Source organism: Dicentrarchus labrax, unplaced genomic scaffold, assembly GCF_905237075.1.
Source record: "Dicentrarchus labrax unplaced genomic scaffold, dlabrax2021, whole genome shotgun sequence".
NCBI classification, from domain to species: Eukaryota; Metazoa; Chordata; class Actinopteri; family Moronidae; genus Dicentrarchus; species Dicentrarchus labrax.
The window spans coordinates 10,226,991-10,239,914 of record NW_026136715.1 but is presented as its reverse complement, the minus strand read 5'-3'; the positions used below and the strand labels follow the sequence as shown (position 1 = coordinate 10,239,914).

Here is a 12,924-nt window from a genome sequence, read left to right as displayed (position 1 = left end):
ACTAGCGTGGCTGTACGTGGTTTCTTAGTCTTGTTTTAAACTGTCTCTAGAGAGTTATGGAAGAGCAATACTAAATTCCTAGAATACTATTTTATAAGGAAATTTGCTGTACCGTTTAAAACCTTCATTATTTTAATCTTATTAGAAATGGGTACAGTTAAAGATAGATAAATGCAGAAATAGAATTATAATTAATACATAAACAAATGTAGATAATCAATTAATATAATATGACACAAAACAGTGCAGTGATCATGTAAATTTCAAATTTTCATTTCCAATTATGCTGAGAGAAATTGTGGTGATTTATTCATATGCAACACCTCTTCTCTTTTCATAGATCATTTCTAAAGCTTCATCCTACAACAAAGTGAATAAATAAAAAATATAAGGTAAATCAGTGATGGTTGAGATGGGAGAGGCTCATACTCCTCCTGATCCTGTTGACCCCCTCGCTGTCACCAGTTGGTACAGGCCACAATGCCGTAGCCCACTATCACTCTCCCCCCGTCCCTAAGCTGCACAGCTCCTTACAACCCTTTTGAGCCTGTCTAGCAGAGAGAGCAAGAGAATGAGTGTGTTTGTGTGTGTGTGTGCGCACGTGCTGTGTGAGAGACACAGAGAGGCAGCCGAGATGAGAGTGTGAAGCAGTGAGAGGGAAAACCTTGAAAGAACAGCAAAGGCGATCAGAAAGGGGGGAGGGAGACGGCGTACACAGCAAAAAGGCAGAGCAGAGTAGAAGAAAGAGAAGAGAAGAGGGGAGGGATATAAAGTGTAATGTGAATGTACTATCTTTGATAGTCCTGGTGCCAAAGTCAAGAGATGCAATGACTAGATGACCAACCACTACACGCACCAGCATCCTGTCCTGGAGCCTTGACAGGAGGGGACAAGAAAAATCCACACACACTCAAAGGCAAAACACTCTCTTCAAGCAGTCCCACATCCTCTGGATCATGTCGTCTACTGGGTCAGCCAACCATAACAAGCGTCTGGCATGTAAGTAACCAACAGTGTATGAGTTAAGAGAAATGTAGCTGAAGAGAAAGTGGCACTAGCAGACTTGTAGTACTGTCCAATATATTGTAACAGTATGTGCTGTATTACAATTTACTCTGCACTGATGTAACTTAACAGTGCTCGTTTTTACATTCTAAGCATGAATTTACTACATAAATTTCCACAGCACAGTCTCTCAGGATATTTTTGCATATCCCAGGCAAGGGAAAGTTTTACAGTGCAGAGGGTATTAATTCCCTTTACTGGTTCAGCTTTATATGAATCACGACTCATCATTCAGAGCCTCACAACAGAACATTCCTTCATGAGAGATGTTTAATTCTGCATTAGTCAGCTCTTTAGATAACAGATCCATATTAGCTGTACTTTATGTTACATACAGTGTGTATGGGAATTACTGCAAGCCCGTTACATCATTTTCTCTGGGATTCATTAAATTATTGCTCACTAAAAAAAACTTAACTGTACATGTTTAGTTTATTCTTTTACTTATTGATGCACCTTGAACAAAGCCTCATTAGCAACTACTGGAAAAAAAAACTTGTCCAAAGTAATAATAACAGCCGCAGGCCATCCCTTTTTAACTAAGTTAGCCTGACAGGCTTGATGGTGGTGCAGCACTGTTGATGCAGATGAGGTTTAATCACAGTGAAGAGATAACAACTACCTCTTATACTCTGACTAAGCCAAAGGATGAAGGTCTTTATATAGAATACGAAAAGACATGCTAACTGCTACCTGCTTGCCAGAGGGACATTGTCTTGCTTTCTAAGTGAACAAATAAACTCACATGAGCTGTTTTTTTATGTTTAAGTGTCAAGGCAATAAGCTGCTTCCCATACAACTTGCTGCTTTACTGAATTAGTTTCTGTGTGGGACATATGAGTGTTTGTTAATGTGTACAGACTAAAGACAGAGCACTACATATGTATAAGCTCTGTGTAGGCTACCGAAAGCCCTTTTTTGATTTACCTAAATAGGAAGTCGTGGACAAAGCTGGAGGACATCTTTGCATTTAGCCCTGAGTGAAGAGCCTTGATGGTTTTAAGAATGGGAATGCCCTGGGAATACATTATCTGATCAGACACTTACGGAGTTGGTCAGACAAGGTTCAGGCTATAATCACAACATTGTGATCATACCGTGAAAATGATAGTGAAGTCATGAAACGGATGTAGACTTCATTTAAATGATGTGCTTGAGGCTTCAGGTAGGGCTTCCTCCAGTATGACGTAGTTTGACAATGATGATGGTGAGACATTGGTATCATAAATGAGCACCCTGGGGTTACTTTCTACTACATGGCTGTATGTTTATGGATGTGTGTGTGGGTGTAGAGGGGAGTCGGGAAGCATGGCGGGGGAGGTGTCTGTTGTGTTGCAGTGATCTCACTCATAAATGATTTATGCATGATGGTCTGCTGTGGCTACGAGGCCAGCAGAGGAGAGTGATTGGTTCGGTAAATAATAGCAGTAATACCTAAAGATGATGTGGTTCTAAACTGCTGAGAGCTGGGTGACACCATCATCGGCTCCCGGGGGTAATTTGGAACTGCAGGAGAGGAGGGGTGGAGTTTGAGATAGATGGGCTGTCAAATGTGACTGGCCATGCAGTACCTTACTAGCTCTCTCTTTCACACACAAACACCCAGCCTCTGTGTTCATCGAAAACAGAAAGATGATCATGGGATTTCTTTTTCCGCTTGCCACAAGGGGATTGAATGCTTCACCATGTGACTCTTTGGTTCAATGGGAACATTTGTTCCCTTCTTCCAGTGCAGTTTCCAAGACCCTTGATGTATGACTGCACCATTAAAATGACACAGAGCGGTAATGACGCATGTATTCAGAGTTTAATGTTTTCATCATAAAAAAGATGCTGATAGAAAGAAACAACTGTACACTGCATGCTGAGGCAAAATAAAACAACCTGAGAGACTGATATTTGAATAGGAATATTCAGACTCGCAGTGTGGATTATCGGGAGCTGGAAGTGGCAAAAGGATCAGACTCTGGCAGAAAAAAATCATGTGCTTCAGCTCAACTGTCACCTCTGGCCCTGGACCACCCACCCCCACCCCCTCTGAAACTGACACACACACACACACACACACACACACACACACACACACACACACACACACACACACACACACACACACACACACATTCACTACCTCTACATCTTCTGTTGGATTCCTACACATAAAGAAGTGCTGATGATCTAATCAACAGCCATACAGGAGTGAAAAAAGAGTGAAAGAATCAGTATTATTGCAAAAAACAATTGGATTACAAAGAGGATAAAGAAACAAGAAAAAAGGGTATTAAACACATTATTTCTATTCAATGTGTGTTTGCCTTGACACACAACAAATGCACAAAAATGCACCCTTGTATTAGTCAGTATGAGGCTTAGCTGAGGCAAGCAGACTCACTGAAGGCCTTTGCCTCAAATCACTGACACTACAGTTACTTTATACCAGGAATAATGCACAGCAGGCTCAGGTTGCATAACACCACATTCGCCTTTCTTTGACAAACTTCTTTCTGTCTTTCTTTCTTTCTTTCTTTCTTCCTTTCTTTCTTCCTTTCCCACAGGAAGTCAGCCAACACATACATCCTACATGCATGTACTCACAACCAAGGCAGTAAGCTGTGAAGCCATGCATTACAATGCAGTAGGAGTCCAGTGTTGAAGGGTGTGCAGTTGAAGGATTGTACCAGTGTTATGTAACAGTAAGCCCTAGGTAATTATGGTTCAGTGTGGGCTGAATGGAGCAGGGATTTCTGGGTAAGGGGCATAGGTCTTGTCACAGATCACATGTCATGGAATGTGTCAGAGGGCAGCTCTTTAAATACTGTAAGGCTCTGTTAGTGGCCAACAACAATTGTCTATGTGATGACAGAGATGACAATATACCCATGGCTGTCATTTGTTTTATGGTTAACTACATTAAGGATCCAGAACTGGGTTTCTAAGGTCTAATTGGGATTTGAGCACATTGCATCTTATTTTTTACGTCTTAATTTCATCTTTAATCATAGCCTAGCAACTGTAACCAGGCACGGCAGGCACAAGCTAAAAATAAATAAATAAATAAAACTGTGTGTGTGTGTGTGTGTGTGTGCAACGTAAGCTCCAAATATTAGCATGTCTAGCTAGCTAGTTTAGAAGCAGTAGCAACCTAGCATTGTTTCCAAAGGCCAAATGCACTGGTTTGACATGGGTAAATATTGAGAACGTTCATAGACTATAAACACTGCATAAGAACAAGCTGCTCTTTATTGAAGCACTGTTACTGTAGGATAATGACTTACTTAATAATTTAACATGTTTCTATTGGCCAAATTTTCACAGCCAAAGTTGAACAAAGGTCAACTAACTCAAGAAAACGCAATCTTGAATTCCTAAATCACCCTGGCTTCAACTGAAATAAATGGGAGATGGAGTGACTATTCTCAAACGTTGGTTCTGATGTTACTGCACTATAAGGGTGGGAACTTGCAAAATGCTACGGTAAAACATCCTAATCTTATTTGGCAAGGAGGTGCAGGTTCAGTGCAGGAGCCTTCAGTCTTCATAGGCTCCACCTATGAAAGGAGTGGTGTTCCTGGTCCCTGAACTGAATTCTAATTCCTGGATCCTGTTATGCATTTGTAATGGCACCAACAATGCTACTGTGTCCCATCATCAGCAGAATTGAGTGTGAGATGTAAGACACTGCCAGAACCATTTTTTTGTGCATAGCAGTCATACTGAATTATTAATTATTCTGGCTTTCTTTTCAAATAGTATTGTTTTTTTCCTGTCCACTAGTGGTTCTAACGAAGCCATCATGTGTTTTAGTGCAGTGTCAGCAATCATAGACATAAAGTACATCTGGTAAATCAGTGATGAACCAGCAGATTTGAAAACTGGCACTTTACCTAACAAAGCAAAAGTCAGCCAGCATGGCTGTTCCCTGTTTCCTTGACCCACCTACGGTAAACACTTTCTATGTGATTTGTATTTTGCAGCCTAGATATTGTAAGTGTAAAACAGACTAAAAACTGAATGGGTTGCAGCGTCTAACCCCAGGACAGTTTAATTAGTCTTTGTGCTCACATACCATTGCGTAAATTTGTCTTGAATGTCACTGTCACCCATTGTCAGTGCTCGTACTTGCCGTTATTCATTATGCAACAACTACTCCTTTCCTTGCGTTCCTTTGGACAGCCTCGGAGACACTTAAACTTACATACAAGATAACAGAAAATAACATAGGACTCAAGATTGAAAGTGGAAAAATTACTTTACTTGATAAGCCAAACAACCCAATAAGGATGGTTGGCAGTTAATAACCCCTGTTAACAACAAGGGATTCCCCCGTTGGAGGCTATGAACACCATCTGGGTCTCACACAGAGCATGGTAGTAATGTAACCTCAGCCAATTTGCATGGAGACCTCCTACACATCTTCCACAGCAGGGGGAAGAAAACTCAGAGGTTATTTGGATGAGTCAGTCTTTTACATACATGTATTTCTCCCACGTAGCGGCAGACAGATGGAGACGTGCAGCCGAGTCTGTGCGTGGGCTGAGCATGTCCACTGGCTATCTCAACTTAAGCAGAGCAATGACATTTGATTTTAAGAGAAAGAGACAAAGAGAGAGAGAGGAAGACAGACATACTCAGAGAGAGAGAGAGAGAGAGAGAGAGAGAGAGAGAGAGAGCTCCCATAAGGCCAGCAGGCAAAACTGAAGTTTACGTAAGATGTGTAGTTTCATCATCATGACCAGAAGCCTGGCCATTGCTGTAACAGCCTATAATATCTGGTTTATTTATCTCAACCTTCCCACTGCTGCTGAATAATGACTTCTGGATGATCATGGACACTGGCATGTGGCAATGAGGTGGCAGGGGGTTTTGGCAGGTTGGCATGTTGAGGCCATTGGTCTCTTTAAAAAATTAGATGATAAAACCTTGACCTGGAAGGCCAAATATCGTGCAAGAAAATGGTCACGAGGAACTCAGTCACACTGTTCTTCTTGACGTGCGCTGTCTTACTGGACTGATCTGGTGGGTTTAGGTGGTGGTGTGTTCACATTTCTTGGGTATGAGTCAGTGGTGGATCTAGTACTCTTTTTTTTTGTTTTGTTTTTTTTAACTACAGCTGCAACAGTTACCTACAGCTGCAACAGTTAACAAGAAAATGTATGGTCCAGTGTATAACATTTAGGAGGATCTATTGGCAGAAATGGAATATAATATTCATACGTATGTTTTCAACCATTTCAAGTTTTATTTCATTTCAGGTATAAACAATATAGGAATCACTGTGTCTTTGTTACCTTAGAATGAGCTGTTTTTATCTACTGAGGGTCACCTTCCTTGGAGTCAGCTATAGTTAACTGCCATGTTTGTACAGCAGCCCAGAACGGACAAACCAAACATTGGCTGTAGATAGGGCCTTTGGTCCCTCCAGAAAAATGCGATTATGCGATCGCATAATTCAATGCATAATCAGCCACATATTTATATTTATGCGGGGGGCGCATTTTTTCAAATACGCTGCACTTTCGCTGCATAAATTGCCGATTTCCGCGCAAAATATGCGGGGCTTGCATGATTTCATTATCCATGAATTTTCGTTGCAAAAAAGTCACATATATCTTAGCAGAAAGTTGAAAAATGTTGCGTTTACTTCACTCAAGAGCAGCCATTTTCCCCTGTTGCCATAGGAACGTTAGGAAGTGATGTAATTACGCGACGTGAACATCATCGAAAAGCTGCAAACCCAGCGATGAAAACCTTACAGTTGTAAGTATATTAGTAGTATGTAAATTTACGTTACAGTAAGAGATTTCACTTTGTGTATTGGAAGCACTAATTTTAACAGAATATGTCTGTTTTGTATAGCTACCTCTGTAAAACAGGAAGCACACATTTTATTTTTTTATATTTTATTTGTTCATTTTTACAGAAGTTGTAGCATATTCCTTTTGTAAAGCTACAGAACTAAAATTGCATAAATATCCCACATATTCCATCGCATTTTTTAAGAAAACGTGCTGCATAATCAAGGATTTTTGCCTGCAACAATCACGAAAAAACTCAGCATTTTTCTGGAAGGACTGGACCTTTCGTGTTTTACATGAGTTTGGTGGCCACCGTAGTTTTTCCTGCACACTTCACATCCTGTTCGCTTTCCCGGGTCGTTAAATACAGACACCGTCAGTGTTTAGTTAGTTGCAACCTGCAATTTCACCACTAGATGCCACTTAATCTTACTCATTGGTCCTCTAATTGGCAACATTAATGTATTGTTTTTCTTTTAGTTTCTGTTATGTTCATTTGTCAAGCAAAAATGAAATTATTTTAATCAAAGCTGGCTTCTGGCTTCTCTCCAGAACTGTAGTTGCATATTAATTAGAACTTTAACTAGAGAACATCATGTGATGGGACACCACCCATGAGTACTTAATCATTATTACATTAGTACATGAGTGCACCACACCCATCTTTACAACCATAAAAGATGCACCTGTTTGCGTTACTGCATCTTTTATGGTTGTAACATTATTGTGTTGTCGAAGTCTGACAAACATACACACCAGGAAAAGTACTCAAAACCGCTTCTGTGGTAGTTCCTGCTATAGTAGGTGTCTTGAGGACCATATTTTGCCATAATGATACACACACACACAGACCTCCAAGGCGAAAACAGCACCAGCCACGCTGTCGCAACTGGTAAATATTAGACACAGAAACTTCCCAAATGTAGCTAACAGTTTGGTGATCTAATGTCACGAATACCCATTGGCATGTACTGTACCCACAGCAATGAAATAAACATCTCAGTATATCAAGTTTATCTAGACAGATATATTAGTGACACTGACATTATTTACAGTCTGGGCACAAGTTTATATTTAACAACACTGTAAGCTGTATGCAATTGACTGTATTCCTAGTTACTTCACTTACTTTTAAAATATCAGTGAGAGAGACTGTGAACTGGATTCCTGCCTCCACAGACAGCTTGAATGACAGAATAAATGGCAGTCGTTAGTGCACGAGAGTGGACACTCAGCCCTCCAGGGCTGTGGAAGAGTGACTGACAGATTGACTTGCTGGGTCTCTAGAGATGGGACTGTTTGAGGAGGCTGGGTGACACAGATGTGTTTGTTTTCAAACAAGAGAAAAGTAGTACTCAAAGGTCTGTAGATGAAGCGAAGTGAATGTTGTTACTGTGCATCCTGGATCCATCTGCTGGCATCATGTAAACATGTTAGTCATGGAAGTTTGCTACACATAACACACACTGGGTGACCAATGAGCATAAACTAAATAGCATGCATACACATATATGCACACACAAGAGCATGAATGCAAAAGCGCACAATTGTACAGTTTATGGGAACATGGGCACACACGCATTCTCAAACATTAAAACACTGGTGACATGAATCAAAGTGTCAGCTCATGGAGCCCAGTGGGCGAAGGCACAATGTGTGCCGAGGAGGATGTAGCACAGTTACACAACTACAGCTGGTTGGCCTGGCAGAGGTCAACGCTGGAAGTAGACCTAAGGACAGATGCTCTCTTGTTTTTCATAACATGTCTGTATTGTCACGCACTGAAATAACAACATATCTGCGTAGTATCACACATTGCTACCTAAGGGATCTCTGCAAAAACCAAGGGAGGAGTAACTGAAGCTCAAACAATGAGGCATGTCAAAACATGCAGGAACCAAAGATGCCAGCGCATTTATGCAAATTATTAGATATTTGCATATTGGTACCAATTTACATTACTCACTGCAATGTTAAAAAGTCCAACTGGGAGCAGGTTTACAACACATAAGCGTCCAGATTTGTGGTTTGTATAAATGTTTTTTTTAAAGGTGTGCCACTATCACCAACCAGTTTTTAGGCCATGACAAAAGAAAAGAAATGCTTTGAAAAACAATCATATTTATGTACAGAAATAGCGACAGAAAACATAAACTAAATGAGAGAGCGAGGGAATGGGGACAGCTGATGCTTCTGGATGGATTGGCCAGGTGCATCCAGATTCACTAATACAAACTCTGCCCACCAGGATCTGAAGGGAGACATAAAACACAAGCAGCAGCCCAGGCAATGACAGAGCCAGAGGGCCGTCATAGCCCGAATCATTACTTCAAAAAATAGTTGCAGCGGATATTCAAGCAAATGATCACATAGCTAATGCAATGCAATTAGTACAAATCTTCATTTGTTGTCAAAATATATTGCGTGAAGTCAGTTTCAATACCACATTGATTGGTATTTACTTAATGTATATTAGTACTAAATATGATAAAAATAACAGGGAGTCTGTTTTTTGTATGGAAAAATATCTGACAACATCAAACAACTGATAAATGTTTAGTTGGCTGTGTTTTTCAGGTGTTATGTTTGCTTTGGATGAGCATATGGCACTTCAGGAGCTTCAACTGAGGTTTGGCAACACAACGGTAAAAGCCTGCAGCAACCTGTGGGGCTTTAAAGGGACTTCTATCAAACATTTCCAGAGAACTGATGCAGGAAATGAAACCTATTGCCTTTATAGGTATTTGTTAGGTTACTGTTAGACGCTGGCATGAAGTACAAATGATTGCCATGTACTTTGTCTTACCGGAATTCAGTAGATACCTCAAATACCCTTTCAAGCTCACAGCATTTCATATTTTATGGATTGACAGTAGACAGTTGAGACGTGGAGATGTTTTCTTAAACGAAAACATAAGGCATGATAAGACAGATCACTCTAAATAAGCTATCAAGAGAAAGCAAATTCTTTTGCATTGCATTATCAATAAATATTGAATTTTAAGACACAATACTACTTTAAAAGACTGTTGAAGTGAATGTTTTTTTATGTGTTTTTTGTATGTGTGGTCAGCGGAGACAGACAACTCACAGAGGGTGTTGGACAATGAATCAGCCCAGCACCTGAAGCTGAGGGACAGACAGCGCTTTTTTGAAGAGGTCTACCAGCATGACGTGGACAACTACCTGCCCTCTGCTCACCTGCAGATTGACTGCAGGAAACGTGAGTAACTGTCTATTCTTGCCTTCTGTCGTTTTAATCCTAGTTAAATGTTTTTTGGGGGTAGGGAGTGTTTTCCAGCATCAGAATTGAGGTTCTAAGGAAAGAGGGTGTTGTGTGCTGTAGAGATTGAAAATTCCCTTTAGAAAAACTTGTGATAGATATGCCCCATGATGTACTGTACACAGACATAGTGTCAATATACAAATGATGTTTCACTTTTGGCATAAACAGTGTGATGTTATGAATGCTGTTCTGTTGTATATGTAGCCCCAATGGGAAGCATCTCTTCTATGGAGGTGAACGTGGACGTCCTGGAGCAGATGGACCTGATGGACATCTCTGACCAGGAGGCTCTCGACGTGTTCCTCAACTCAGGCTCAGGAGCAGACGAGGGAGCGCTGGCATCTCCACTACCAGGTACACCGACAGCTACCGAGCCACAGTTAACACAGTGCCACTGCATTTTCTTAAAGCCATTGTTGTATCAATTTTCAAATGCAGATTTTACAAACACAGGCCGCTTACATGTAACAACCCAGAATTTTAAGATGTATTACTGATATTCTGTATATATTTCTATCATATATATTTTTCCTTATTATTCACTGTTACAACCAACAGGGTTGTACAGTACATTTTGCCACTGGCAGTATGTGTCTACTTCATATAAAAACTGCTTCAGAGGCAAAAGGCTGTGCAGTATCAGTGTTTAGGATTTATATGGAAACAGAGACATTAGAGGCAGCTTTCATGGGCAAAAGTAAAATGAGTAACGTTTTTTATTTAAACTTAAACTTATTTAAAAAAAAATTTTGTAAACTTTTGTCACGCCCTAAAAACAGTAACTCTGATCTCTGCAATCTGCAATCTGACTTGAACCATCTAATGGAAAACAAAAAATATTTAATCTAATCTAGGTTTCTAATCTAGTTTCACCATGAGTTAGGAGAGTCATATGAGAAGATATGATATAAAGTTTCAGCTTTCAGCCATTCAGCAACAAATATTTGGGTCCACCGAGATGAAATAACTAGCACTGACAGAACAGGTACAGATATGTTCTAACAGCCTTTGCCTACAGAGGTTGAGGACGAAGACGAATATGAGGAAGATGAAGATGCAGAGGTCGTCTACAGGGAGCGCGCACCTTTGAAACGGCAAAATGAAGTTCACCGTGGGTCTCGCATGTCCTCTACGTCATCTGGTTCCAGTGACACCAGCGGGGGCGGAGTCGACACACCTGTGATCCAGTCTGACGATGAAGAAGTCCATGCCGACACTCTGCTGCTGACCTCTGTTCCCCATACCAGGGATGAAGAAACAGAGGAGGAAGACGAGGACGAAAGATGCCTTGCAACTAAGTCTTCATAAAGACTGAATTTGAAGATTTGTAGATTTGTAGCGTAAAAAGAGCCAGAGACCTCTCTCTGTCTCTCTTTGCTCTTCTTTTCTTTTCAGGAAAACCTAGCATGGTTGACCTGGCTGTGATTTGCTGTGTCTTTTGAATGTTTTCCTGAGTACACTGGATTTTTCTTTACAACTAATCTTCTCTATTTTTCCTATTAACTGTTAAATAATCTATTTTGTTGTTTGGCTAATCTCTTGGCAATGTAAATATTCCAGAATCCAAATGTTATTAGTCATCCCAGTCCTGTGCACTAACATGTTCAAGATTTATTCCTCTTGTTGCCAGAGAAAAACCACTCTCATGCCCACTTTGTGTCAGAAAGATACAGGTGCGAAACAGTCATGTGAAACAGTAAGTCTGCTTTAAAGACCTGCCATAAGTACAAGAATAGAAACAGAGTAGAGTCATAATCAGAAAGCAAATTTAGAACAATGCAAAGAAAAGTGAAGTCCGAGGCAATCTGTAAATCTCATTCGCAGGGGGGCTGAAGCTGATCCCAGATGACACTGGGTGAGAGGCAGGACACAATCAATCACAGTGCTGACACAGACACGGACAACTAACCTAACCTAACCTGCATGTCTTTGGATTGTGGGAAGAAGCTGTAAAAAACCCAAACAGGGAGAATATGCAAACTGCAAAAGGTGGGGGAGGATGGAGGAATCAAATACCAACACACAGAAAAGCTATTAATTAGTCTGTTTAAAGGCTTTGAGGTGTGGAACCATTAAGACTTCATAATGACAGGTATTGAGAGCATGTTTGAAGGGCAATCTGACTGAATTTAGTTCAAAGGCTCAAGGAACAAATTGCAGGCATCATGCATGTTCTCTTTGTGTTTTCAGAGGATTACTATGGGGTAGAAATTAGGCACTTTGAGCAAAACCCAACAAAAGGTTTCACTTGTTTGACAATGTTATCATGAATCTATTGCCATGTGCATGTGCAAACTATTAACAGTATCATGAATGGATTTGTGTTTGTAAATGCATGACATTTTGTTCTTGTTGTTTTCAGTTTTGTAATTGAAAAGTGATTCATTACTGAACTATGCAGGTGACACCTGTACTTGATAACAAGTTACTCCTCTCTTCCATGTGGGATGTAATTTGAGAGTTGGGTATTTATGCATGTGGAGAGAGAGTGATTCACTTGAGAAATATTTGTTTGTTTATGCACTGTGTGAAAGATGTATATCTATTTGTAAGGGGGACGTGTGACTGTACTGTCTGCCTGTGAGGGTGTGGATGGTAAACATTACAATACAACAGGTATGGTTGTATACTTATAATACTATACGTGGTTGAGCCCACATCTACATTCAAAACAAGTGATGTGTATGTCTTCCCTATTTGAATATCTTGCTAGGAACTAAATAAAAATGAAACAGGTTAAAACCATTGAATTTACTGTATGTTTGCCTGTGTTGTCTG

At 40.3% G+C, this 12,924-nt stretch overlaps 1 protein-coding gene across 1 annotated transcript; it reads left to right on the top strand.

Moving 5' to 3' along the window:
* The first annotated feature begins 497 nt into the window (after positions 1–497).
* LOC127377647 (dysbindin-like) lies at positions 498–12,900 on the top strand. Its single transcript, XM_051425736.1, has 4 exons — positions 498–999; positions 9,934–10,083; positions 10,351–10,500; positions 11,165–12,900. The coding sequence occupies exons 1-4, from the start codon at positions 957–959 to the stop codon at positions 11,452–11,454; spliced, it is 633 nt and encodes a 210-aa protein (XP_051281696.1). The 5' UTR covers positions 498–956; the 3' UTR covers positions 11,455–12,900.
* Positions 12,901–12,924: the final 24 nt, after the last annotated feature.

Excerpts from the sequence above, each read along its gene's own strand:
- LOC127377647 (XM_051425736.1), top strand. The coding sequence starts at position 957 with ATGTCGTCTACTGGGTCAGCCAACCATAACAAGCGTCTGGCAT. Across the intron at positions 1,000-9,933 it reads CCATAACAAGCGTCTGGCAT|CGGAGACAGACAACTCACAG; the intron begins GTAAGTAACCAA and ends ATGTGTGGTCAG. Across the intron at positions 10,501-11,164 it reads GCTGGCATCTCCACTACCAG|AGGTTGAGGACGAAGACGAA; the intron begins GTACACCGACAG and ends CTTTGCCTACAG.